Source organism: Artibeus jamaicensis, unplaced genomic scaffold (genome assembly GCF_021234435.1).
Source record: "Artibeus jamaicensis isolate MK-2021 breed Jamaican fruit bat unplaced genomic scaffold, CSHL_Jam_final scaffold_1964, whole genome shotgun sequence".
NCBI lineage: Eukaryota > Metazoa > Chordata > Mammalia > Chiroptera > Phyllostomidae > Artibeus > Artibeus jamaicensis.
Genome location: NW_026522030.1, coordinates 37,954,568 through 37,982,284, shown reverse-complemented (window position 1 = coordinate 37,982,284; position 27,717 = coordinate 37,954,568). Strand labels below are relative to the sequence as shown.

Below are 27,717 nucleotides of genomic sequence, written 5' to 3'. Positions count from 1 at the left end.
GCTCAGCCTGTCTTTAGGAAAAAGCATGGCACCACCTCCCTCAGAGAAAGGTGTCTCCTGGCCACCTGCGGGCACCACAGTGCACAAGTCCCTTGAGACCATCCCTACTGATCTGCAGGGATGCTTTTGGCCACCCACCCCCTTCCCTTCCGCAGGTGATAAAGTCTCTCCGCATACTCCTAAAACAGTAACTTTCTGGGAGGGGGTGCAGAAGTGTGACTGTCTCCACTTACAATTTGAAAGAGGCTTGGTGTAAAGGCAAGCAATCCAACATGCATTCAAATGGATATAAAGGGAACACAAAGCAGACAATATTTAATGTCAGGCAATGGCTCCTTTAGATGCATAGAAGCACACTGCATCGTGATACCTACGCATAAAACATAGTCATTGAATCTTTCTCTCTCTCTCTCTCTGCCTGGACCCTGCCATGACCTCTCTGGGGGCTTCTCCGGGACCTACAGCAACTTCTCTAAATTTCTCTTGTGGTCTTTTGCTCACCATCTGGCACCCTGGGGCTCGACTTAACAAGTGCTAATTGAACAAAATTGTAACATGCTGTGTTTGGCAACTGTGGGACATGAGGAGTCAGAACTGTGACCCCAAAGCCCTAGTTTTTAAAGTGCACTGCTCTGGATGACAGGAGACGGGACAGCCAGTGCCTGAGGAGCAGCGCGTTCCCTCGGAGAGCTTCGTGTGTTCTTGCTTTGAAGGCTGTGCCTGGGAGATCCTAAAGAAAGAACAGTGGCCGATCTGGCAGCATCAGGGTCACCTCTTTATGATCAGGGTCGCGGTGCAGAGAAATAAGCCCGAGCTTGGGTGGGCAGGTCGACAGGACACTGATGCTCTAGCAGCAGAATTACTGAGGCTGAAAGATCAGGCAGGTCCGAGGGTGAAGCTGACATGTTTCCATGGAGCAGTCGGGCTGGGAACCATGGGCTAAGGTGCAGCTTTGTGGTGGGGGTGGGACTTCCTCTGAAGGAAGAGGACTTCCCACTGTCAATCATCCTGGGAAAGGCTAATTTGGGGAGAAGACATGGATAGCACAGCAGTGGGCTTGGTGGCCACAGGGTCTCTGAGGCACAGACAAGGTTTGGGCTGCCCAGATGAAGTGGTGAAGTGGGTCCCTGGCAATCGGATGAAACTAGTAGGTCTCTGCCAGTAATCTTGACTATGGTCTACCCTTGATGCAATTGTAAATTACTCTCCAGTTTACACATCCCAATTCCCAAAATTTCAGTAGTAGTATCAAAAGTTGCAGCATAGGTTTACTCTACTCTAACGGATAGTTAAGAGAAGGTACACCCTGCACATTTGCTGACTTAATCATATCCTGTTGGAGCTGCTGAGCGTGAGGGTGAGGCTGTCGCCCTACGAACTGCCACTTCCCCTCCCTCCCGAGTCCTTCCTCGCACAGCCTCAAACACATAGCTGCTCAAGAAATACTTTTTCCTTAACTGAGGGATCGAGGACTCTCAGTAACTGCGTTCCACCACGCCACACCAACACCAGGATGAAACTTGTGTGTGAGCAAGAAGACCTAAGAAAGGGAATGGTTTCTCGAGGAGGGAATTGATCTTGACCAGGTGAAATGGGATGAAGCCAATTCTGCAGAGCCCTAACCTGCCCCACCCTCCTGCGTGGGGTGTCACCAGTGACGCTCTCCCTGTGGCTCCAGACTGGCTGCCCAGGGGCACTTAATGACACTTGGAGTGTCTTTGTAGTCCGGGGGTTTGTCTGTAACTGTAGGTGGTATTGGGTTCATGGTGGAGATTCTCGAGCTCTGCGTGTCCATGGGATCAAACCAGTTCTGGCTGGTTCAAACTAGTTATGAATGATTTAAACCAGATGAAAGTGGTTCTTTCTGGATCAAATAGGCTCGCTCCTTTTCAATCTTGGTAGAACAGATTCAAACAGGTTATGACTGACTCAACCTAGTTTAAACCGGGTTAGCCTGGCTCAGCCTGGCCAGGCGAGGTCTGATCAAGTGGCTCGTCTTCCCCGAAGCAATCCAGTTCAGTTCTGCTTGAACAGGACCAGCCTGTTGCACAGCAGTGGGGCCCAGTGTGAACCGCGCTGCACCAGGAGAGCTGACACCACGGATCTCTAGCCGTCGGTGGAAATACGGTGACACACCTCTCACCTTAGAGACAACACTCAAAATGGTGTCATTCCTCATTGTATCAACTTTTCAAAGTTCACCATCATACGTGTTTTTTCTCAATACTGACCATTAAGAACCACCAAAATATACAGTATGTATATATTAGGACTCCAGTACACATTGGAAATCTTTCTTTCCTGTTCAGAACTGTTGGCAGGTACATGTACAAGCACTGCCTGCAATGTCGCCCCAACCCATTCTCCTCTAAACTCGGAACTGGGTATGTGAGGCACGGGGCCGGCTCAGGCACCCCCACCTCTGCCCCCCACCCCGCAGAGCGCACCGCCCCTCACCTTGATCCTGCTCACTGCTTCCTGGGCCTGCATCATGCGCACGTTTTTGGAGGGAGTTTTGTCTGAGAGCAGCTGGGTGGAGCCAAGGTAATTGGCAGCAAAAATGATCCCATCGATCAAGTCTTCAGGGTCACAAGGTCCGGGAACTGTAACACACAGACACAGCGGTGAGTGAGGCCGCCCTGGGGTGGGCCTGCCACATCCCCAGCATACAGCCCCTCCCCCACGGCTCAGCTCTGGCACAGGGGCCGCTGGGGAGACCCCTGCGCAGCTGCATCGACCTGCTGCTAGTCTAAGGCATCTGTGTCTGCCTTCACTCAGCCCTTGTCTTCAAAGAGTAGGAACAATTTTTTCTTAGAGTGACTTACTTCCCCCAGGCCATTTACTGTGAGAAATGATGTGAATATTTATGTAAATACAAAGCGTGAACTGTTTTGATGAAGGATGTGGGTTCTCCTGGCACACTGGGCGCTCTTTGGGGACAAGGACTATGTCACAGTTATCTCCGGCCCTCTCGTGTCCAGTCAGCATCTGTCACTCAGCCTGACGAAGGTGAGGTAAGCAGTTCCTTGACTCGCCAGCCATCCATAGCTCCCCCTCCTCCTCTGACCCACGACGGGGAGATACACTTTATAAATCAGCAAAGCGAGATGCTTGTTCCAGAACGTCTGGCCCCCTGCACACCTCCCACCCAGTTCTGGCAGGCGGCCGACACCACCCCGGGGCCGTGGTCTCACACTGACCACCTCGCAACTGCAAGTTCCCAACCTGCGTGTTCACACTGATCAGGGCCAAGGAACACGGGAATTTCTGGTCCATCGATCGGTCAGCCTTTTAGTCCAAGCTTGTTTTACATACTGAAAAGGAGGTGCCTGCCTCTAATAACCATAATGGCCTGTGAGGGCCACTGGAAGTGAAAACATGTGTGGGCCTCACACACGACTGACTTTACGGCAGATGCACTAAGAAAGGCATTCTAATCCTGCAATGAAGATGTGTATTTTCTTTGGCTTGAATGCCACATTTTAACCCACAGTTAAAACCTCAGGGTCTTAACTTAAGTAGAGGCCTTGAAATGGAAAAATTTTGCTTTTTCCTTGTGGAGAGCTGGTCTGAAATGGTTTTAATTTTTATCCTTAAACATGGAACTCATCTTGAACTTAAACAGCTGCTTTCCATGCTAAGCTACTTACCAAGGTACAGACTTAAAAATAATCTATTCATTTTCCCACCAAAACCAAGGTGGCGGTTGAAACAAAGAGATTAACAATGTTTTAGGAAATGTCTTCACAAAGCATTTGTGTAGTAATTAAATGAGAAAACCTGTTATTTGTCTTATTCTTGATCTTTCCAGGAAAGACTTCTAGGCGGTCACCGAGCGGTACACGGCCGTGCGGGCGGCTGAGACACACCGGGAACTTACACTCTTCTCAACAGCCATGTGCTCTTACCCCAAAACTTTTACACGTGTGAGACGAGTTCAGGTTATTTACAATATACAGTTTAGTTGTAAAGCAGGGAAGCAGGAGCCTAACTGAAAAAACATATGGACAAGTTGGGACCCACCCTGTGCTTTTTAACAGTGTCACTTTGTAACAGACATCCAGTGTCACTTAAACACAGGCATTTCTGTCAACCAGGTGTTGAGAAATGTTCCATTTATTTGTGGAAATAATGAATGTCAAAGACAAGTAAAAATTAACCACCTCTTATAAAGAACTTCCGATGGCATGCTCTATTTCTCTCTGACTCAGCCTGACTCACCGAAAGAAGCCCCCTGCCCCCCCTCCAGTGCGGATGTGCAGATACGCTCAGGAGCAATCCGAGTAACCGTTATGAGGCTGTGTAAATGTCAAGCGGCCAAGAGACAGAAATATTGGATCCAAACAAATTATACATCCGTGGTATAATCTTATGCCCTTCATCCTCCTGGGAACATGATCATAATCAAATGTCACTGTCGCTCTCTCACAGCCAGAAAAAAAGGACCCTAATTTCATACGTTCATTTTAGGCTCAGGTGTTAGTGTATTATTAAGTTAAGAAAATTAAAGTCATAGTGTTCCTGAGTTAAGGAAGCGCAGGTGTGACTCTGGCCTTTTGGAAAGTGATTTTCTTTCCAGGGAGGCCTTGAGGTTGCTCTGTAAGTGAACAGTTGCACACACACCCCACAGGTGTCTCCACCTGGATGCCACTGCTGAGCCTGGAGGACTGGATGTGGGGAAGAATGTGTTTCCAAACTTCCAGTAACTCCCTAAGCTGCTCTCATGAAATTCTGGGGCTTTGCAGAAATGGCACAAAAAATTTATAGGTTACTCCAGAGTGATACCTGAGTAACTGAACATCACCTATAAGCACCTTTTGGGCTTGAGACCTAAACATTCAAAGAGGTTTCATTCCCAGGCAGTAGAAGACACTGACTGTTTACTCACAGAATCCAAAGGCCAGACATGATCTCAGAGTGATGCTTGGGTGTTTTTTGGCCCCAGAAAATCTCCCCTAAAGGAAATGACAACCCATCCTGCTGGAGAGAGCACCTGCCATCCTCCTGGTAGAGAAGCAGTGTCCCCTCCAGCTAAGGGGTGTCTTTGTGTGAATGAGAAATCGGCACTCCGGTTGCGTGGCCCGACCTCAAACCTGGGGTGCGAAGGCTGGGTGAGTTCCGGCCCTAGGAGGCCTCCGGAGTACGTCTCCTTGTGCGGTGAATAACCTGCACAACCACATTCGGCACCCTGCACCGAGTGCAGGGAGAACGGTGGCGTCGACTGTCGGGGCACAGCCTGGCTCAGCTACTTGCCAACTGGGTGATCTCGGGACAGTTGCTCACCCCTTCGGTGCCTCCGTCCTCTCATATGTAACATGGGGATAATGATAAACCCCCTTCATGAGATTGATGTGAGCATTCGGCCAATCTCTACATGGAACGTGCTTCGTATAGTACATGGCAAAAGTAAGAGCTTAATAAATGTTTCTGTTACTAACTCATCCAAGCAAGAGAGAAGAATTATTGGGAAGGTTTTTTTCTTTTTTAAGTGAAATTTTAAGGACCAAAATTTCTCCCACTTAGCTAAAGCTTATTCCCACTTAAATAGTCCTTGATGGATGTCAGAGGTAAACTGGAGAAAAGGTAGGAAGACTTGGGTTTCGGATCCACTCCGATCACTACCAAGCTAGGCAAAGCCCCCCACCCCAGCTCTGCTTCTGAGGGACAGAATCAGCAAAGGCCAGGGGGAGGAGCTTCGAGAGGCTCACAGCTGTTGTCCTTTTAATCTGAGATTCCCAAACTGCTTAGACTGTGAATTAACTGGCTCTATGGCCTTTCCTCTCCACCGTCTTCCGGCCCAGTGCTTCAAATACTCAAAATGCTAAAAGATTCATGAGTGACTCAGTGCTCAATACTTCTTTTTTTGGTTCTTACCTTCAACGTAGGTGGGGAATGAAGCCAAGCTTTTTCTTGACTGTAATTAAGACAAAGAGGTTTCAAAAAGGGCAATGCATGATGACAAAAGCATTAACACAACCATCCATGCAACATACAAAATAAATACATCACTGGTGGCAGATATTAACCAGCTGTCAACCACTTTTGCTTACAGAGGTGAAGTGTAAATAAACACACGCATTTCTTATTAAAGGTTACCCAAAGCCCAGGCCCACCCGTTCACATCTGAGGTAATCTGAAAACCCTACGTTCCACAGAAAGATGTCTGTCGGCCTGAAAAATATGCCGTAAACCAAAATTCATAATCCTCAATAGCAATAAAAAGGTCTCAATTTGTATTAAGAATCTGTGTTTCTATCTAAGTAAAAACTGCTGATTAATGAAAGCACCCACATAATTATGTGCTGAAGTCAAGCGCTCCCTTGGAGAACGTTATTTCACACTAGGTCTTTGCTGCGGGGATCTCTCATAACGCTAAAAATATCTGCTAGAGTTTTTGTCTCTTCCCTTCATCTCCCACAGACTTATTTTGGTTAAAAAATTCCATTATATATGCAATTATCATGTGTTACCTTAAAATAAGAACACAACAAACAAAGGATTAAATAAAAAAACCCTGGAATTTGTACATTAAATAACAATTTGGAGCAGTGATCAGCCTTCCAAAAGCACCACTGGAAGGAGATATGGACAACTGGAAACCTTCTAGCACCTGACTGGGCAGCACCCTAAATGCCAGCTCTCAGAGGAGCGACACCTACCATCTGGTTCCTTCCGCAAGTGCACGTCCTAGAAATAACTCTGGGTGGCAAAGCAGCAGGAAGCTCATTCCCGCTTCCGCCGGAATGTAGTGTGTGGCTGATCTGTCTGGGGTAGGGCGATGGGAGCACTGCAGGCAAGTGGGGAGCTAATGTCCAAGACAAGAGTCCCTGAAGACTTTCATTGCTCAGAACCTACCAGGGGTTGGGTGACCATTTAAATGTGCACCTTTTAGAGAAAGGGTGTCTAGTGGAGCGCAGCTGATCGTCAGGTGAACTTGAATTGAGGGCATACTCTGGGGTGCCTGGTGGGCTGCAAGGGCGAAGCGCCCTGCACGAGGGCTGGGATGTCACGGAGAACCACGCCCTATCGTAGTCCTTCATACTGAAGTGCTCTTCATTTGGAATATGGGAATGGCAGAGGGACGATTAATTAGTTGACTTGCACAAAATTCTAAACAATAGTAGCATTAATTGTTATGTGAAAATGTGGGGGCACTGGAGAACACTCGGTTTAGGACTCTCCCTCCGCCCAGGACAATGACAAGAACTCAGCACCGATCACACGGCCCCGCTGCAGGTGTGCTGCCTGGATGAAGCGCCTCCTCACCACGAAGGGGGTGGGCTGCTGGTCTCAGAAAGGATCACCTTCCACAAGAAATGACAGACCCAAGTCCGCCAAGGAATAGAAGTTTATTGGCTGCTAATGCATTTCATGGAAGGATGCACACCCAGTGGAAGCCAAGATATAGGGATAAGAGGAAAGAGAAATCAATTTCAATAGCGCTTTACATTAATTTTACTATCTTTTTATCCAAATGAGAAGATGGGCCCAGGGGACATCCAACAGCCAAGTCTGCCTAATTCTGGGTGGTTTAAAGAAAAACAACCCCCAACTTCAGGGCACGCAGCTGGAAGCCAGCTTCTTTATAAGGGCTCCAAGCGTCCAAATTATCGTTCCCTGAACGTCTCTCCATCCCTGTCCTCAGCTGCTAAGGGTCTGCGTGATTAGGATTCACTTTGTTTAATCAAAAATAGTTATGCCTCCAGGTATCTCCAAGAAGCAGATTCAGATTTTCTTGGCCATTAGGGTACTTTGCTGCAGGCTGCTTTCAAGAACAGCGTCCTGATTTTAATAGAAACTATGGAAGAATTACTTCAGCTGAACTCCCCAAACACTGCTGTTTTATGTGGAGCTGCAGTGGAGGGCATTTGATGCATTTGCTTCTTCAAGATTCATGAGCTCCTGACTGGCTTGCGTTAGACTCTGAGGTAGTAAATTTTTGATTTTTTTTAAAAAGAGTTTTGTGAAACGAAAGCATTTCTAATTATTGCACACAGAGAGGATTTTCGCCATTATTTCTAAGGATATACTGAAATGTGCCAAGTCCTGTAGGAACTGAGAAGCTAACAAATTTGTCTTGCTTATTACAGCTGATGAATAACCAAATGTTGAATATCCAGATGTCTGATTAGCCCTTTATTTTCTCATATGTGGGCAGAGATGAACATTTGTTAATCCTTAATATTAAAAAAATTAATGAAACCACATTCAGGAAGATAAAAGCCAAAACATTTGGAATTTTCCGGGAGGCCACACTAACCATGGGCCGAGTCTGGAATACACACGGTACAAGCGACCTCATCTGCAGGCACTTCTCACCCCAAGGACGGCAGACGCTGGTGTGAGCAACCCGGGCCCAGAGGTGCCCTGGGTTCAAATCCTTGTCCCACCAGTTGTGAGCCCTGGGACCTCAGATAACTTATTCGACCTCTCAGCTTCCTCAACCAACACACAGGACATGTAACAACAGAATTAAATGAGATACCACCTGTGACTTGCTTGGCCTGGAGCCTGAACACTGTGAATGCTCAAGAAATGGCAACTCACTGCTGTCACTAGTGTCACCGTGGCTGTCACTCTTCTCTCCCTGCCATCTGCTCTCACCTCTCTGTGTGCGGTGAAGACCGGACGAGGCCGGCTGCGGGGTGCGGGGGCAGCAGCGGCCGCGACCCCGTCAGTCCAGGCCCGTCGGTCCCCAGGCCTGTGGTCTGAGGACCGAGACCAGAGGAGGACAGAGCGAACTTCAAACTGAATTCTCATGTTCTCGTTTCCGGGAAGGTCCCCCTTATGTTTGTTTGCTTCAATATGAACAGTTAACAAAAAACCACACTTCTCCCCTGCACGGCTGTTCAATGGCAGATGTAAGTGTGTTTCATGGCACATGTGAATGTATTCTATGACACTTTAAATTTCAACTAAGGCCCCCTTTAGTAGTGATCTGCCAATCAGGTTAAAATGGAGACTGCTTTCTTCCATTACTACTTAACATAAAATTATTAGCAAGATGGGGGGAAATGAGCCCTTCCTCAGGTGGTTTACCTCCTTAACACAGGTCTCCAGGGTGGATTAGGCAGCGTCCACATTTGGAGGAAGCTGGGCCCCCTCGTGGACAGTGATGAAGGCCAGGATTTACCTGACACTAGTTTATGAAGAGGTGGGGGCGGCGGTTGGCCAGGTGTCAACAGACGACGGGGCTGGAGAAAGCAGTGGCTTCCCTCGGGGGAAAGACACCTGCCTTTCACCCTGGAACGCTCAGCGGGAGCAAGCAGCAAGTTCTTGCTCACGGGGTCTCTGCCCGAGCCGGCCTGGCCTCCCTAAGTAGGGGGTACTTCAGGGCTGCTTGGCCCAGGAGCCCCTTGCCACCCGTGGCTATTTTAGGTCACTGAAATTGACTACAGTGAAAAATTCAGGTCTTCAGGTCACACACGGCTGGTGACCACAGAGGCCAGGACGGGGGAGAACCTTTGCAGGGCTGCCGCCGCTGGTTCTCGGAGCAGCACTGCTTTGGAGACGGAGGAGAGAACTCGCCAGGTGTGAGCAGCAGGTGTGAACTGGACCCACAGCAGTTAAACCAGGACGAGTGACCACCTTGTCGTCATGAAGAGATTTCACTTGAGCCTAAGAAAAATGGGTATTTTTAAAAAATTCAACCCATTTCCCAAACCACATGGCAACGGGAAGCCCACGGTACCCGAGGCCTGTAACACCGCGAGGAAGGACGGTGCTACAGAGAGTTTTGGTGTTCAGTGGTCAACACCGCCCAAGGGAACGGCCAGCGTGGGTGGCAGTGCTCTGTGACCGCCCCACCCAAAACAGTAGCCGCTGGTCACGTGTGGCCCCTGAGGACTGGAAATGCGGCCAGTGTGCCTGAGGGAGTGAGCTCGTCAGTTCATTCATCCACCGAAACAGACATCTGTGGCTAGTAGCTACCAATTAGATGTCACAGCTTTAATCGCCTAATTCCACGCCGGAGAGGAGAAAACAGAATTTTCCTCCCCAGGGGACTCTGGGGCAGAAGCTCCGTGGGAGGCTGGGGAAGGCATGACCCCGAATCCGAATGGAGGACGGCTGGCGGCCTTTGGGAGGAGACAGCGCCCTACCTCTTTGTTCGTGGAGGCTTCCGTGGGGTCACTGGGATGAAGGGGTGTACTTGAAGACTCGGCGCCCAGGGGCGAGGCACTGCCTGGAGAGGGGGACTGGAACACAACAAGGGAACACACAGTGAGAACCGGAGGGACCGGGACTGCCGGCCTGTGGGCAGCGGCCGAGCACAGAGGGGACGCCGCACTCGACCGGCCCACCAGTGCAGCGGAGGGAACGCCTCTTTGGAAAGCGCTCGCCAAATGTTTATAAAGCCTTTGGGTTTGTCAGGTTTTAAGTTCCTGCCAGGTTTTGAAAGGCGCCCTTAGAGCTTCGCTCCCCTCACCCCCACCATTTAAGGTCAAGTGTTCAAATACAGCAGAAGTTGAATGACAAACTTAAAGCTCTAGATGAAAAAGATATTGGTGATACACAAATGTTTGTGTTTAAAAATTTTTTTCTATTGAAGGATACAAAGACTTTGGGTACTAAATGTCATATAATATCACCTACCCAAGAATGTCCAAGTGCAAAAGAAAAAAAATCACAACACATATTTTTAAAGAGGCAGCTGGGATTGATTTTCATGACCGGAAACTGTACCACTTGTTTTCCTAGTCAGTCCAGATTTCAAATATCTTTTCTGATTTAAACCATGGGCCACTGAAAATTCTGAGATGTTTCAGCATCTGAACAACATTACCTTGGCTGCTCCTAGAAAAGCTAAAAAATTCTGTTAAATGATGTATTTAAAGCAATTCTACTTCTGGGTAGTTATCCAAAAAAACCAAAAAACCATGAAATGAAAAAAATATAGGCACGCCTGTTCACTGCAGCATCGCTCACAGTGACGTGAATGGCCGAGACGTGGCAGCGCCCTGATGCCCACCAGTCCTTCCAGGAGGGGCCGAGAAGTTGTGGTATGCCCACGCACGTGATGGAGCACTATGCAGCCCTAAAGAAGGATGAGATGCTGACACTGGGGACGAAGCGAATGAGCCCGAGAGTGCTGTGCTGAGTGAAATAAGTCAGACAGAGAAAGAAATGCTCTGTGATTTCACTTTTATATAGAATCCAAAAACCAAAACAAATGAACAAACAAAACGAGACAGAAACAGACTCACACACACAGAGAATGAACTGATAGCTGCCAGAGGGCAGGAGGGCAGAGGGGCGGGTGGAAAAGGGAAGGGTGATTCAGAAACGCAGACTTTCGTTTATAAAATCAGTCACAGAGACACAACGTGCCGCACGGAGAGTGTGGTCAGTAGTATCGCAATAACCACGTACGATGGATGGTCACTAGAGTTAGTTCCGGTGCTGATCCACCCCTTTGTAAGGTGTGTGAATGTCTAATCATTGTGTTTTATAACTGAAACTAATATGCTATGTCAAGTATGATTTTAAAATGTGAAAACATCTTAAACGAATAAAATAAGCCTTAGAAAAATAGGGTCAGAGAGCCTGGCCCCCATCAGGCATGTAATGGCCTCGGGCTGGGCTCCGGCTCCTCGCACAGGCAGCCCTACTGGGAGCTCAAAGCTCCAGGCCGGTGCCTGACACACAGCACGGGCTCCACAAACACTGGCTGCATAAACCACAAGACCAGCACAGGGATGGGACTAATCCAGGCTCTGGAAACCCTCTCTAGCTGGTACCTAAACATTTCTGAATGCTCGTGAAATCTTGGGAGCTGAAGGGAATCTTCAAATGAGCCACGAGGATGCTTACGGATTCTGCAGCGATGGTCCTCTGGGGGTCAGACTGCGCTGCTTCACAGTTTGTGGGTGACGTTTGACAGGAATACAAAGCGGAACCCACACAAGGATCTATCCTTTGGGGAACTGTGGGGATGTGTATAAGGGCAGGTGAGTCCTGGGAAAACGAAGCAAAATAACAGTAGCGGATGCTTGCGTCTCATCAGATCTCGCGGGACTGGCCCCCTTGGGGAAGGTGAGGCACAGATATCAGTAAAATACCTCTGTGTGGAAAGGAAAGATGTCCCACAAAGCAGTGGTGCCAGGGAGGGGGCACATTAATAAGTAAGGGAGACCTCGGTGAGCGGTCTGTGAAACCATAAAAAACCAAATCTTTCCAAAAAGTCTGAGTTACAAGAAACACAGAGAGGCACCAGATGAACTGTCAGAGAACGTGGGGAAGTGCGGAAGCCTTCCCACTCAGATGCTGTACGTATGCCCCTGGCCTATTGCTATGAGGTCTGGATTTACTCCCCAGGAGTCCACATTCCCGGGTCTGAGCAGGGCTGTGCCGACCACGGAGTCTCTGAGACTCTCACAGGCGGAAAGCAGCTGCTGCCAGTGAAGCCGAGAGTGAGCGAGGACACACAGCACCCCAGGCCCCGCAGGCCCCGGGCGCAAGAAAATAGCCCTGCGTGCCTTTGAAAAGAAACACGAATTGTTCCATTTGGCACCCAAGAGAGCTGGCGGTTACCTGCTGAGTTATCGCTATGTTTGGCCTCCTCAAAATTCGTGTAGTGAAGTCTTCATGAGAATTTAATGCCTTCAGACTTTCCCAATTTTTCAAATTTGAAGAGTTTCCTTAGAGATTTATGCTTCTCTGTTTCACTTGTCTCTGTGGCAAAGACTGCAAGGGTCCAGTCCCTGGGAAAGCCGGGGCGGCTGGCTTTTCTTTAATTACTTGCTTTGGAAGGTGCTGTGACACATTCATTAAAGTAAAAACCACTCTCCAAAGGACTCCCACGGTGCCTATTTCTTTAACTCTTTTCTGTTGCAAATCCTCTAAAAATGGATTCTTTGGAATGCTGCGGGCGCCTGGTCATCTCAGGGTGATCTGAGGAGACAGGTCATCTGAACAGCACAGGGGGGCGTGGAAGAGGCTGGTCAGGCCCATAGTAAGGCTTGGTGACCAGGGCGGGCACCAGTGTCAGAATGGGCACCCATCGAAGAACCCTGGAGAAGGGGCACAGATGCAGGTGCGGGGGGGCACCGCGCTCACTGAGGCTTCCGTGGGACCAGCACCAACCTTGGCCGGGCCCACTTCCCGTGGACACTCAGTGCTCCAGCCCTCTGCACTCAAGGAGCTCATTCACATTTCCTTCCATTTGCATGTGCAGGGAATTCCCTCCGTCCAGAGAGTCCCCCTCATTCTCTCCTCTGCTCCGTGAGCAATTCGAAAGCACTCATCTTGCTGAAATTTCCACGGTACCTTCTCTCCGGCTGGCATGTGCCAGCCAGGTTTTGTGATCATCTGTTCCTGTGCCCACCTGCTCTCCCTCAAGAGTGCTTTCACTCGTCTTCCTCATCTTTATAATCCAAGTGCCCAGCCTTGGGTCTCATGAACAGCAGGCATTCAGTAAACATGTACTGAATAAATGATTTCAATGGAGTTTGCAGCTTCACCTTCTTTTCCAACTTGCATAGAAAACAGATTGGCCACTACTCTCCTTAGTTTTTAGTGGCCAATGGCAAGTCCTTTTCTGATGTAGCACCCCCCACTCTGTTACGTGTAGGAGGTTAAGTGTGGATTTTGAATTTGAGAAATGGCCTTTGACCACGAAGATCCTGACCTTAGCGCGCCAGCAAAGCTCTTCTGGAGCAGAAAGTGGTCCCAGAACGAGACAGGGCCCCACCTAGTGAAAGCTTATGCTCACCACACCACTGCTGACAAAGTCCAGGTGGACAAAGGCCTTGAGAGCAAACACAGCCTCAACGGAGCCTAAACAAAGGTGTTAGTATCAACACACCTCACGTTATCTGCTCACGAGTCCTTTACCACCAACGTCTGCCTTGCCACTCTGAAAAATGGGGAGAAAACCAGAAATTGGATGATACTTTTTACTTCCAGAGAAGGTGTTAGAGGTAAAATTTAACCACTGAAATATGAAACAAAAGTAAACATTAGTATTGCATATTTCTCTGTCTGGAGTCTCAGGCCTTCTGGGTTACTAGGTCGATATTCAATCTTAGGCAAGTGGGACCAACCGTGGGGAGCAAGTGTGGGCTCAGAAATTCACCAAGGTAAGTGACACATGGGACGACCAGGAGAGGCGGCGTCCAAGGATGACTCAACAACTCCTCATTTTAAATAGTTTCAGGAGTTCTCCTTAAGTTTGTCTTCTGCAGAGTGTGTTCCAGCAGATTCTCCACACCTCTGATCCAAATTTGCCGGGGCAGCTCTGGAGTCTCCCCAGGCAGAGCTCTCTGCCTTAAGACGTGCGGTCTTCAACCTGGGACGAGAGACGGACAGCTCCTAGATCAGAGGTGGCTGAAGGGTGCAGAAGCATCCAAAGGGTAAGGTGATCTTTCATTTAAATTCCGACCGAACAGCTCCGGGGGCCAAACACTCTATTGCTGCCGGCAGGATGAGGCAAGTAGCCGAAGGAACTTTGGGGCCATCCTTTCGGGGGAGAAGAGAAGAGCAACACACCAGTGCCTACTGTCTGTTCCTCCAACAGACATTCGGTGCCTGTCTGCATTCCCGACGCCCGGCCAGAAACAAAGAGAGAAGAGACGCTGTGGTCCTGCCCTCCACCGCTTTCTAGACAATGGGAGGAGGGAGACACGTGAAGGCAGGGATGCGGCAGGTGGCTGGGACATTGATCTCTCAGTGGGGACGTGGGGTTGGGAGGGAGCAACCCTGCAGGAGGGGAGGGGTGTGTATCAGGCAATGCTTCATGCAAGAGGCGACGGCTTCTGCTGAATCCTGGAAACGGCGGTATTCATGAAGTAGGATGGGGTGGGACAGGGTAGGGGGAAGGTACTGGGAACGGAATCAGGTGGAAGCACAGCTGTGCAGGGAAGTGAGAAAGGAGCTGCAGCCCTGCTGGAGGACAGGCCGCCCTGGCTGCGCCCAGGGGCTGCCTGCGAGTCACTGGCCCGGGGTTGTCCCTGAAGAAACATACCGCCACCAGTCCTGAGTGGCCTGGAAGGGATAAAAGGTCATCACTTTCACTCTTTCCTCTCCCTTAATCCTCTTCCACCCCTGGACATCTGCTGAAGGGAAGAGTACCGGAAAAGCTAATGGGATGGCCGTGAGGATACTGCAGAACCAGAGGCAGAGGGCCTGGCTCTTCCCGAATGGATGGTGTCCTTTCTAGAAAGACCTAAGGACTGAGGCAGGACTGAGATCTGAGCTGCCATTGGAAAGGTGTACAAGGACCTCAGAAGCCTTTTGGAGGAATTCAAGTCAAAAGACATAAAAATGTGAGTTCTACCCGGCCCCTTGCTTCCTGTGTCTAACACTGAAGTGTTGAGGGTGTCTGGGGAAGCCCTGGCCCCTGCCTGCACCCGGAGCTCCCGGTCCAGCAGATGCGACACAGCTAGACACACACACAGGGAGGGCGTCCTCTGTGAGCTATGGCCACTGTCGGAGCAAAAGTCACAAGAACACAGGAACAGCCACCAAAGAGCTGGCTGCTCACGATGTCAGTGTCCACCTTAACAGTCGTCCCTGAACACTCGCCTCTCCCTGGTCCATGTCTCTGTCGGCTGGTTTCTCTCGACTGTCGGGACCACCTGGCATTCCAGGGCAAAAATGACAATACTCCCCAAACAGCAAACATGCTACAGAGAAGTACAAATATTGCAAAAATAAATACAAAGCAGAATTTTATAATGCTGAAGAAGGGGGAGTTGGAGAACTGCTCAAACCAGCTACTGATAATCAGTTGGTGGACTTACAGCACTTGACAATAAAGAACAGAAAAATGGAAAGAACGGCGATGTTACAGGTGCTTTGGAAGAGCAAGTAATTAGGAGAGGCCCTTGGGAAAACTGAGTCAGATCTTAGATATTTTTGCTGCACTAGTTCTCTTTGTGATTGAAAGGACCCTTTCTGATAGTGCTGCAAAAACTACTGTGAACTAAGAAGACTATTCTATTACATGATTGAATGCCTTTTTTTGAAGAAGAAAAACAAAACCACTCCCCAAATAAAAATTCTTCTCTGTTCTAGAATTGATGCAGAGTTAAAATGATAACCTACATATTGCCAGTCAAAAGATAAACTAAGCCAACTTATGCTTATAATTTTTAGTATTATTTTTCAAGGTAAAGCTCTAATCAAATTCCCTCTTCCCCATACTTACTTTGAAATGTCAGTCCTCATTTTCAGTAAATTAAAAATTTTAAAGATTTTATTTATTTATTTTTAGAGGGGAAGAGGGAGAGAGGGAGAGAAATATCAATGTGTGGTTGCCTCTCATGCGTCTCCTGCTGGGAACTGGCCTGCAACCCAGGCATGTGCCCTGACTGGGAATCGAACCACAATCCTTTGGTTCTCAGACCCACCATTCTCAATCCACTGACCTACACCAGCCAGGGCTTAGTGCATTAGTTTTAAAGTAGCCTTCTGAAAGTACACTAATGCAGTGATTCTTTAAAACATTCCTGCCCCTTGTGGTTCGAATGTAACATGACAGCTGCTGTAACAGGCAGGACCAGAGAGCAGCGGGGAGAAGAGACTGTCACCTGCGTGGCTGGGCCAGGGCGGGCTTCCAGTGGAGGCGGAGACACAGAAGCCTTCCCTGCCCCACGGCCCAGGACGTGGAAGGCCTGGAACAAAGCCTGTTGGTTGGCAGAAGTAAAAATAAAAAAATCAACTAATTCCTAAGACACTGGATCTAGTCTTTAAAGCCACCATGATCTGGCTTTCCAATATTAGGGTCCATTTTCAAAACTTATTGTCATTCCAGGGAACCAAAGTCACATTCCTCCATTGACAAAAAAAAACATGTAATATTTAAATTTTATATTGTGGCAGAACGAGTAAAACTGTAACTTAGGTTTCAGGATAGTGAAGTGGTTAAGTGCCCAGTGCCTGGCCCACCAGGGTCTGAGTCCTGGCTCGACCACCCATGGCTCTGACCCTGAGAACCAGGGAAACAGCTACGACCCTCCCCTGGGGCTGCCGGGGGGGAGGGGAGGTCCGTCACCGGTGACGACAGGCACAGGGGTCAGCTCAGTGCCTGGGCACATGGAAAGCAGTCGACCAACAACTGGTAAGTCTCTTAAGATTCCGACAGGACAAAAATTACTTCGCCCCCTTTGGGAGGATGCTCACAACAGAAGCTCACCCCCATGGGGGTGTTTTATCTCACCTTCTTGTTTCCTTTCTTAGTAAAATTTTATTCATGGGTAAAATTAAAAAGCACACCACGGGCTCTATAAAATCATACCACAAAGACTCTAAATTAGTTTATAAGCCCCAAGGCTCTTGCTGGTATATTGGGAGTAACTGCTCATTGTGAGCTAAGACAGGGCAGTACACGCAATGGGCCTATGCAACTGCTGGCCCGGCCACTGCCTGCCACTCAAGACGGCGTCCTGGACTGTGGGTGGTGAGGGTGATGCTGTTACAGAGACTGACTGACAAAAGAGAACCTGCATAGGCACCCCTTGTTCTAGTATTAATCTGTGACATGGCATGTATGTCCGCGACACACCAATTTAGGTCACCTGGTTAAAGACCCCAGCCGGCTCTAGCCAACCTTGATGGGTTCAGTACAGGTTGGTCCCTTTCCTCCCAGGAAACTCAGTGAGAAAACTTTCACTGCAATAAAGAGTAAGGGAAAATAATTCTTTAAAAATTACACAGTTTTACCAAGTCTATCTGGGACTGAATTATTGTGGTAATGTCACCAATATGGAAAAACTCATGGAACCTGATTAACCAGCCACTCACACACTACAGGAGCCCCAGCACTAAGAGCCCACGAACCTTCTTCACCAGGGTCATCGGCTGTGTGTTTGCGCCCCCCTGGAACTCACACATGGAAACCCTAACCCTCAGTGGGATGGTGTCAGGAGGTAGGGCCTTTGGGAGGCAACTGGTGTAAGAGGGTGGAGCCCTCACGATGGGGTTGGTGCTCTTATAAGAGACAGGAGAGAACTTGCTTCCTTTCTCTCTGCTATGTGAGGACACAGCAAGGAGACGGCCATCTGCAAACCAGGAAGAGGGTCCTCACCAGAAGCTGACCATGCTGGACCCTGATCTCAGACTTCCCAGGCACCAGAACTGTGAGAAATAAATTTCTGTTATTTAAGCCATCCACTTAATAAATTTGTTATTTAAGCCATAGTATCTTATTAGAGCAGCCCAAACTGACAGCCAGAGACTTTGCATTAAGTACCTCTTAATTCTCCCTTTTAAACAGTTTTTACAAGCTCTGAGCAAGTCATTCCTCTCTTCAAAACTGTTAGTGGTTTCTTTTTGCTTACAGAATAAATCCTAGGCTCTTTACCTTGGCACTGAAGGCACTCCAGGGTGTGGCCTCAGTTTCTTGACCATTTTCTCCCTCCTCGTTCCCGCTCTCTATTGTCAAGCCGACGGAACTCCTTTCTGTTCCCTGGAAACTGAGCTCAGTGCCTCTGTTTACCCTCCTTTGGACCCCACCTGGCCACGAGCCTCCGCAAGCCCATTTCAGAGGTTGCTTCTTCCATGAAATCTTTCCAATTCTTAGGTGAAAGGAATCTGCCCCCTGGGAGAACCGCTTGTATTTTATCTGTGCCATTCTTATGATGCATCACTTTTCCTTTGTAGTTTAGAAAAGTATAATACTATATAATATTTATAATATATTTTAATTATGCTATTTTAACAAGCACCATTAAGGGCAGAATTTATGATTAATTTACACGCTTTCTTCTCCAAGGGCTTAGTACAGGGTTTCCCATGAAATATACAACAGGAGTTGAGTAGTGTGTTGAAGATATGGGAGGATACATGCCACCGACACTTGGTATCAGAGGAAAAGAAAACACAAGACAGGTTTGTGCACAGAGTAGCTTCTGCACACATGCAGCGCTGCCCGTGGTGCTCATGTGAGTGTGTGCACCCACGTGTAGCTCATGTGAGTGCGTGCACCCACGTGTAGCTCATGTGAGTGTGTGCACCCACGTGTAGCTCAGGGTCCTCTTCACTGGTTCTTCTTTTTTAAATGCAAATGTTCAATAACAGCATTACTTAATTCTTAGGTACTAATGTATTTTTTTAAAGATTTTTATTTATTTATTTTTAGAGAGGGGAGAAGGGAGGAAGAGAGGGGGAGAAACACTGTCGTGGGAGATGAGCCTCGATTGGCTGCCTCTCACACGCACCCCAACTGGGCACCTAACCTGCAACCCAGGCACGTGCCTTGACTGGGAATCACACTGGCGACTTCACTTTGCGGGATGGTGCCCAACTAACTGAGCCACACTGGTCAGGGCTTAATGTATTTTTCTTTCAATATTATTTTAGATTGGTTTTGGTGCAAGGCATAGTGGTTATAGAATCACATGCTTTACCCAGGGGTCCCCTGATTATTTCCAGTCCCTCAACTGGCACTGCACAGACTCGCTGCAGTACTACTGACCACATTCCCTGCGCTGCACTTTCTATCCCATGACTATTGTGTAACTGCCCGTTTGTGCCTTTAGCGCCTTCACCTCTCTCACCCAGTCCCGCACCCCCCTCCTCTCTGGCAACTACCGGTTTCTATCTACGTCTATGAGCCGGTATTCGTTTTGTTTATTCACTCATTTTGTTCTTCAGATGCCACATACCCGTGAAATCATATGGCGTTTTTCTTTCACTGACTGATTTCACTGAGCATCACACCCTCTTGGTCCGTCCAGGCAGCTGCCCACGGTGGGATCCTCCGCACTCGTTCTCCATCGTGGTCTGCCCCCCTCCTGTGGCAGATGCTGCTTGCAAATCGTGCCTTCTCGTGTGATGAGAAAAGCAGTGTGGACACAGGAGGAACGAGCCTTCCCGAAGGTGGCATTTCACGTGGACTGTAATCCAGCACTCGCTCCATCCCTTCCTCGCCTGAACATTCTGGTTCCATTCCCTCCTCTGCATGGAATTTCACGGGTGGTGAGCCAGGGACCACGGCTCGCACTTCAGTTCTCGGGTAAACGTCTCCTTTGGGGACCGTGTGGGGCTTCTGTAGCTCTGCTGTCCTCGAGTAGCTTTCCCCCTATGCATATTGGTTTATCCAGTTTTATCCTTTTTATAAATTAAATATGCATTGTTTAACTCACTGATCTTAGCTGTTTTAAATTAACTTTATTCCATCTTAGAATTATTTTTAAAAACCCAAATATATGATTAGTTTTGCTTTGCTCCAAGATGTTTGTGCTTCTGAAACTTGAAACTGCTTTAAAAATCCATAATTATTTGCTCTCAGTTCAAACTATATTATCAATGCACATTTATACTTCTTTAATGTGGAGAAGTAGGAAAGTGAACATAGGCATTTAAGGGGCATAATTATGCTACTAAAATGATAATAGCCTGGGACTAATGGAGTGTTTTATACATACGTTTATAATGAATTCAATTAATACCAACAGAACATTTGAGGTAACTGTCAGTTAAAATATTCTAGTTCTTCCCATTCTCTCTTGTCCCACAGGGAGAACAGTCCCGTTCCCAGGCCACGTCCGTTAAACCCACGGGAGGGCCGCGGCATGAGGTCGCGCACCACCCTGAACCTCAGAGACAGCCTGACACGGCAGCAATCTCAAAGAGAGGCTGCTTTCACTGTGGGGTTCCATACAGATAATTCACTGTATCACCATCAAAAGGGCTCCAGGTTTATGAAGCCGTGTTCTCAAGGGCAACAAACAAACAACTACATGAAGACGCACATAAACAAAACCAACTGGTTAACTGTGAACCAGAGTCACCACTGTGAGGTGAGATGACCAGTTCGGCAAAACTGATCCACAAACACAGGCTATCCTTTCTGCTCTGAAACAGCCTCGACTATTTCTTTGAAATGCATTACAACTTGTGATGGACAAACGAGGGAGTCTGTTCCTCATCCCCCCTCTAGGGCCATTCGATTCCTGAGGCTCTCCCTGCACCTTCATTCCCTGGCCACCTGACCTGGGACCCTCGGGGGGACAACCCATGTCACTTAGTTTGTATTAAGAGAGGCAAACTGTTTCCTGTAATAACGCAGTACCAGCTAGGAACAGTTAAGGAGGGCTTTCGACGTGCCGGGCACGATGCAGGGCACATTATGCCCATCACCTCATGTACTAGCAAAGCAGTTTCTGCCGTGCCAGGAACTGGCCTCCATATCAGAACACAGACAGGAAGCACCCAGTGCTGCTGCGGGGAAAGTGAAGGGCATGGCGTCTCTCTAAGTGATCGGCCCTTTCTCCCCGCAGGTTATCTGGGACTTCAAGCAACAGGCAAACCTGATTCCATTCTTCCCATCCTGGAATCTGCCCACTCTCCTGGCCTTTTCCAGTTCTGTTCACGTACTGCTACCACTGAGGGAAACACAGAGAACGATTTACAACCTGACGGGACTAGCAGAAGAAAAGGCAAAGCGGTAAACGTTGCTCTGAAGCCTGCAGGTCTACCTACCTCGTCTTCCTGGCACTCGAATTGGTACATCCAAAAATTCTCCATCTTCACAGGTGCTCTGGGGCAGCAGGGCCAGCTCCGGTGCCTCCCCTTGTGAGCCGAGCCCAGCTCCTGCCCTCAGTGCCCGTCTGGTGGACTGTTCCCAGTGGTGTTAGATGCCCCAGTCAATAATGCAGCTGTAACAGGAGCTGTGCCACCTCCCGGGGCGCGTGACCCGTCCACACGAACCCCTCCCCGCCCGAACGGCGCACGCAGCCTGTCACGTGTGACTGGTGGATCATCCTCAGCTGATGCTCCTCCCGAGGGCCTGGCCTACCCCTTCTGGCAACGACACCTACTATTTCTGGGGAAAATAAACCTGGTTCTGAGGTGCTACCAGAAACTTTCACACATCTAAACTCTGCTATGTTTATAGAACTTGTGAATAAGAAGCACCCAGCTCATGTGGAAGGAGGGGGCAGGAGTTGTGAAGAAGATGCTCTCTCGGGACACGTGCTAGAATGCACCTGAGCATTTTAAGAGAGCACTGTGGCCAGCAGGACCTGGGCTTCTGGAGACATGGGATGCTGGAGGTGGCCCCTCGCCACCTCCTCACGTGTGCCAAGTGCCTCTGACATCCTTGCACTACAATCTGAATAAGGGGCAAACAAACCAGCCACACGAACACAGAGAAGAAAACTGCCCCCGGGGTGAGCATGGCGTGACCCAAACCAGCGAGGAATCCCAAACTGGGTTCAAGAGCTGGACCATATCTGCTGGTCCTCCGCAGACTAGAGGAAGGTCAAGAAATACGGATGGAAAGGGGAGGGAGGTGGGGAGCACAGGGGAGGTGGGCTGGAATGGGAGTAAAAGACAGAATACTGTAGTTGAAAAATAATTTTAAAAATAAATTAATTACTTAAAAAGAAATACACAGGGAGGGAACCTGAGGTGGGCAGGGTTGTTCTGAAAGCAGAGGACAGGAGGCAGACAGAGAGATCTCCCAGAGTGAATCCGTCTCTTAAAGATCTGTGGCAATGGAGAGTGTGGGGATGCGTGAAAGATGAAAGGCACAGGACATCCGGGAGACTCGTCCCAATCAACGGCTTCAGCCTTCTCTCACCAAAGTGTCCACCAGGCACGCTGACAGGCCTGAGTCCACTTGCATAGTTAATGAGTTGTGATAGTATCAAAGGGCAGGAAAAAAAGAAGCAAAGAACTTGAACAACTGACAGCTGGAAAACTTCCCCGTGCTCGCGGGCCATTTCCAGTGCTGCGGACAGCTGCAGGCCAGAGTGGGGGCAGGGTCAGAGGGAGGCCCTCAGGCACGCCTGTGTGCACCCCACTCGCACTGCTGTTTCCGACCGCCTCGCTGGTGGCCGGGCCGCCCCTACCACAACTCAGGGCCGCCCGGTGCCCCCACGCAAGAACGCCTTTTTCGACACGGTGAGCAGGGCAGGCAGGAGGTGCTCCTCCTACTTTATACCACTGGGCAACTCTCAAAACACTTTCTTCTTTCCATTTATTATTTAAAAGACAGGAAAATCCCTGAGTGTTGATTCTCAAATACCTGGATTGAACATCCCCTAACGTTTATTTCTCCCCAGCCCATGGGCGAAGCTATGTCTCCCACTATCACTCTGAAAATGTGGTTTGGATTCATGAACCACTCAGGACAGGCTGAAGCCATTATAACCTTCGCTGCTGCTCTGGAAAGCTTGTAATTTTTTCAGTTATTAATCAGAGAGCCATCATCACACACAGACTCAACATCGCCAGAGAGACTGCAAAAAAACAAAACAAAAACACACACACAAAAGAAAACCACACACACACGCCATAAAAACCCTGCTAGGCCTTCTGGAAGGTTATAGAAAGCATCTACACACAGTGTCCCTTTGGAGTCACAATTCAGAATTCTTTCCTTCCCTTTAATGTTCAGTCGGCACCTGAAACCTCTTTAATTATTCACCGCTGCCTTCTCCGTGCCTCATCAATAATGGATAACACCCAGGATGGAAAACTTCACTGCCACGAGGAGGTGGTTGAGATGGGAGCCTCAGGAACAGGGTCCACACCTGAGGGAGAGGCCGAGACATCAAGATGACGGCCGGCCTCTGGCCCTGTTCTCTGGTGTTCTCCCTGCACCGTTAAGACCTCTTAACTCTGTGTCTCTCAACCTTTTGTGGGTCACGGCACATGTCAACTGGAGAAGCTCTGCGGCCCCAGAGAGGCTGCTGGGAGTGAAGGCAAAATGCCGGGGGAGCCCAGTTTGCCCCATCCCCACAATTCTGGGAGATCATCAGTGCTCTGGTTGAAAAGTTCTGCCATAGCTTACAAATGAGTCTTTACAGCAAATTCCTTTGACACTGGCAGTTCCTTGAGAACACAGTTAAAATCCTTCTTATGAAGAGTGCACATGGATGCGCTTGTTCCTTCAGGACAACCCCTCGTCTTTCCCACTCCTACAGGCCCTTCTGAGCCCCAGCTCCCTCGGACGCCGCCACCTGCCCCATCTCTGTGCTGGCTCACACACCTGCTCCCTTTTTCACCACTTTGGCTTCACTCTGCCTGTCGTTTCAGAGTCTGCAGATCTGCCTACTCTCAGCCAGACAAAATAAAGACAGCCCTGGAGTTGGGAATGGCTGACAAGGCCAGCAGCTGCTCTGTCCTCGGGTTTTAAGCCCGGCAGCTCTCTGCTGGCAAAGGCAATGACAGATGCCCAACATGATAGGCAGGCTCCTCGGATGTGCTCACTGGTCTCCACCTCCCAGTACTCAGGCCCTTGTGCGAAGGACAGTGACTTCCTTCTTGCTATCAGACACCATGGTCTTCTGGTCCTGCACACTTTATTAAGTGAGCTGCCACGTGGGAGCGTGTCCATGTGGTGAAAACCCAAGGATGCCTCTGGCCAACTGTCAGTTGGGAAGTCCAACAGCCCCTGAGGGTCTGAACGAACACATGAGCTCGGGAGCAGGTCTTTCTCCAGAAGGGCCCTAGGACGGCCACAGGCCACAGGCCACTGACACCTTGCTGGTGGCCTCTGAGAGAACCTAGAGCAGAGAGCCAGTTAAGCCATGCCAGCTAGATTTCGGACCACAGAGACAGTGTGAATTCAGTGTGGCTTGTTTTATGCCACTCAGTTCTGGGCGATTTGTTACGCAGCAGTAGATAACTACAGATAAAACACCAAATAAGGCTTCAGATGAACACCTCAGGGGCAGGGGACGCTTGGAGGTCTGGCTGAGGGCTCAACAACGGACTAGCCTGGAGTAGATCTTAGACTATGCCCAGGCAGGGCCCGTGTCTATTCTAGCCAGAGCCTGAATCTCGGTTGCTGCTCTGTCCCTGGGGTCCTGGGCAGTGCCTGATTTTTGGAGGAACTTGGAATACTTCATGAATGAGTGGGTGATAAATTGCGAGACAGACTCTCGGTTTGTAACCAGGACAGTAGTCACAATTCCCTCTGGTTCACTGACAAAATGATGAACAGCAGAACTCCGTGGTCAGGCCCTACTTCTTACTCACAGACAATGTCCTATAGGTAATTGGTGTCGCTTAAACCCAAAAGCCTTGTCAGCAGAACGACTGTTCAATGTAACAATGGTAACAACTCAACCCAATCACTTTACAGTGCTGTGCATGGTGGGTGGCTGAGAATACATGTTATTCCTTTGATGTCATTGACTCATCTAAGGAGGGGTGTTCTATCAGTTTCTGAGGTCTGCCTGGTGACACACAGAAGGGCCGATTTCAGCTGTCCTGACAGTGGATCCCTTGGTTCTAAGGTTATGCTTCTGGACAAGCTCCTGGCATGCTGACCCGGATGGTCGGCCAGCCGACTTTTTTATGCAAAGTCTGAGCCATAGAAGAGAACAAAGTAGGTTTCCGAGCCAACACTGGGACCCCTCCACAGGAGGCCAGGAGAACAGTCTGAGACAAGGATGCATGGAGTCTAGTCCTTTTCAGGCTCAAGCGGACACAGGACGGAGCTAACTGTCCCGGATCCACTTGGGGGAACTGTGCCTCAGCACCACTTAAATTCATTCGAATGTCCGTCTGCTTGAGTTCAGATCCCATTCCAATTTCATCTCTTGTTGTCCACATCCTGGACACACTAGGGCTGGCTGGAACTCCCCGAGGAGGGTGCGTCCACAGAAGGAAATCTCTCAACTCAGAGAACCTTACGAGGAGTCTTTCACGGAAAAAGAATCCTCCAACAGTTCTTTTTACTTACCCTTTTAGGTTTGACAACACAACCCCAAGGTCAACAGGATAAAATGCTGCTAATAAGTCTTAATGAATTAGCATGTGAACTTGATCTTGGTCAACAGTTTCCCAGCAACGGTTAATAAAACAACAACATGTAGGCTGATGGTGAATTCAGGGCAGGGGGAAAGGGAGCGAGAGCAGGGAGGAGGCGACATTAGGAAATGAAGGCCCAGATGAAGGAGGGAGGTTCCTCTGCCCTCTTTACAACATCTTTTTGAAACTTTTTTTTAAGGTGGGTGCAGAAGTGAGGTACATGATGAGTGAGGCAGGTGTTAACATCAGGCCCTCACTTCCCAGGGTTTTGACAACAGCTCCTTCTCAGCAAGGGAGTGGCTGATTTCTGACTAAGAAGTGTGAGTGCTGAGCTGGTTTCCTGCCTCAGAATACTTTCTCCAATTGGTCTTTAAAATTGGAGATGTCAATAAAAGGTAAATGTTATCTGAAGGGGGTCACGCATGCTGCCATTATCACTAATTAGCAGTTTTGTTTGACTTAATTAGATCAGCTCTGGAAAACAGGCTGACAGTATATTGCTGCTTAAGGTGGAAGTGGAGAGCTCGGTCATTCGAAGCGCGTCACCAGGATTGGCAGGGCAGTAAAAGCCTGGGAGGGCTCTGAGCTACGGGGAGGGTAGAAAGGAAACACCAGCCTGGAGAGGGAGAGGAAGGGGTGCTAACGACCAACTCCCCCTAATTCAGTTTGTCATTGATCAGTTCGAAATATAAGTGAGTTTGGCCTACTGAGTAACAAATACACCAAACTTGTGATTCTTCCTTCGCATTTTCATAGAGAACTCAGTATCTGCAAAGCCACTTTCTCCCACAGTCGTCTTGGAAGATCAATCTAATAATTCATTCTACTGATGGGAAAACTGAAACCATGGGAGACAGCAGGTGACCAACTCAAGGTAACCGCAGCAGGTCACCTGTAGGGCAGGTGTTTACATATAATGACTGCTTACTGAGCATCAGCTCTGTGTGCCTTGCTCCAGTACAGGAGAATAAGACACTGTGCCTTCAGTAGACTGACAATGAATTGGAGAGGCAACAGGCTAATGCATGTAAGACAAGTGGATAGCAAGACACTAAAGAATCAAGCGTTCAGCTGGGGTGCACAGTTTAAGTTGGTGGTTACTGATTTTGACTGGCCCTCAGAAACACTGATGCCAAGATCCAACCTCCAGAGTTGCCAGTCATGAAATCTGTAGCCCTGGGATGTCTCCATTCAAAGCAGGGCCCTGATTGTATTGCATGATGGGACGTGATCCGGATGAAGGGGAGAGCCAGTGTGGTAAGAAGTGTGGTATGGAGGTAGGTGGGGATGAGCAGAAGTAGATTTTGAATTTGTAAGTCCAAGGTCAGTGAGTAAGCTCTGTGTGTGTGTGTGTGGGGGGGGTGGTCCTTACATGCCAAGGGAGCTATATGGTCTCAGTCTGGTGGGGGCTGCCTAGACATACCTGGAATTATTACTTCCTGGGGGACTCTCCTGATTTTTGCCTACGACAAAGGGCATGAGACATCCAAAATGACGTGCCCTCTAAAGCTCTGTGAAACATGTTAAAGATGGTGATGAGCCAGCCAAGGCTACTGGGTCACATGACCCCGCTATTTGCAGCCATTCCATCTGGGAAACTGAGGTCAAAATGGCCAGGTCGGCCCCCAATCTCCTCTGATCCATTCCCAGTCTGATTTAACCTGTTTGGGGGGTTCCCACTGAAACACGGTCTGGCCAACTGCACAGGCCGACTGGGCATCCCGAGCAGGCAATGAGGAGCCTGTTTCTCAATGAGGGAAAAATCAGGAGAGAGAAAGTGCCGTTGGGACTCTCCAGCAGACTGAGGTGGCCTTGTTGAAATGAAACCACACCCTCTCTGTGGCTGCTCTCGGGAAAGTGCCAGTGAAAACTGTTTTAAAGAAAGTGGCTGGAGAAACTACATTTCTGTATTAAGAATGTGTTGCCAGTTGCACTTTCAGTGGGGGTATTTCTTCTAATTTTGAAGATAATCACGTTTATACATAAATCACATTTCAGAATTCCCCAGGA

General features: G+C 48.9%; 1 protein-coding gene across 3 annotated transcripts in view; it reads right to left on the bottom strand.

The window, feature by feature from the left end:
* APBA1 (amyloid beta precursor protein binding family A member 1) overlaps positions 1-27,717 on the bottom strand; it is a 198,533-nt gene that overhangs the window by 28,044 nt on the left and 142,772 nt on the right. For all 3 annotated transcript variants that reach the window (XM_037157604.2, XM_037157605.2, XM_053656511.1), the window contains exons 3-5: positions 10,101-10,196; positions 5,875-5,914; positions 2,458-2,603 (exon numbers count right to left, since the gene is read on the bottom strand). In XM_037157604.2, coding sequence (XP_037013499.2) covers positions 2,458-2,603; positions 5,875-5,914; positions 10,101-10,196 — 282 coding nt within the window. The remainder of the gene's footprint in view (positions 1-2,457; positions 2,604-5,874; positions 5,915-10,100; positions 10,197-27,717) is intronic.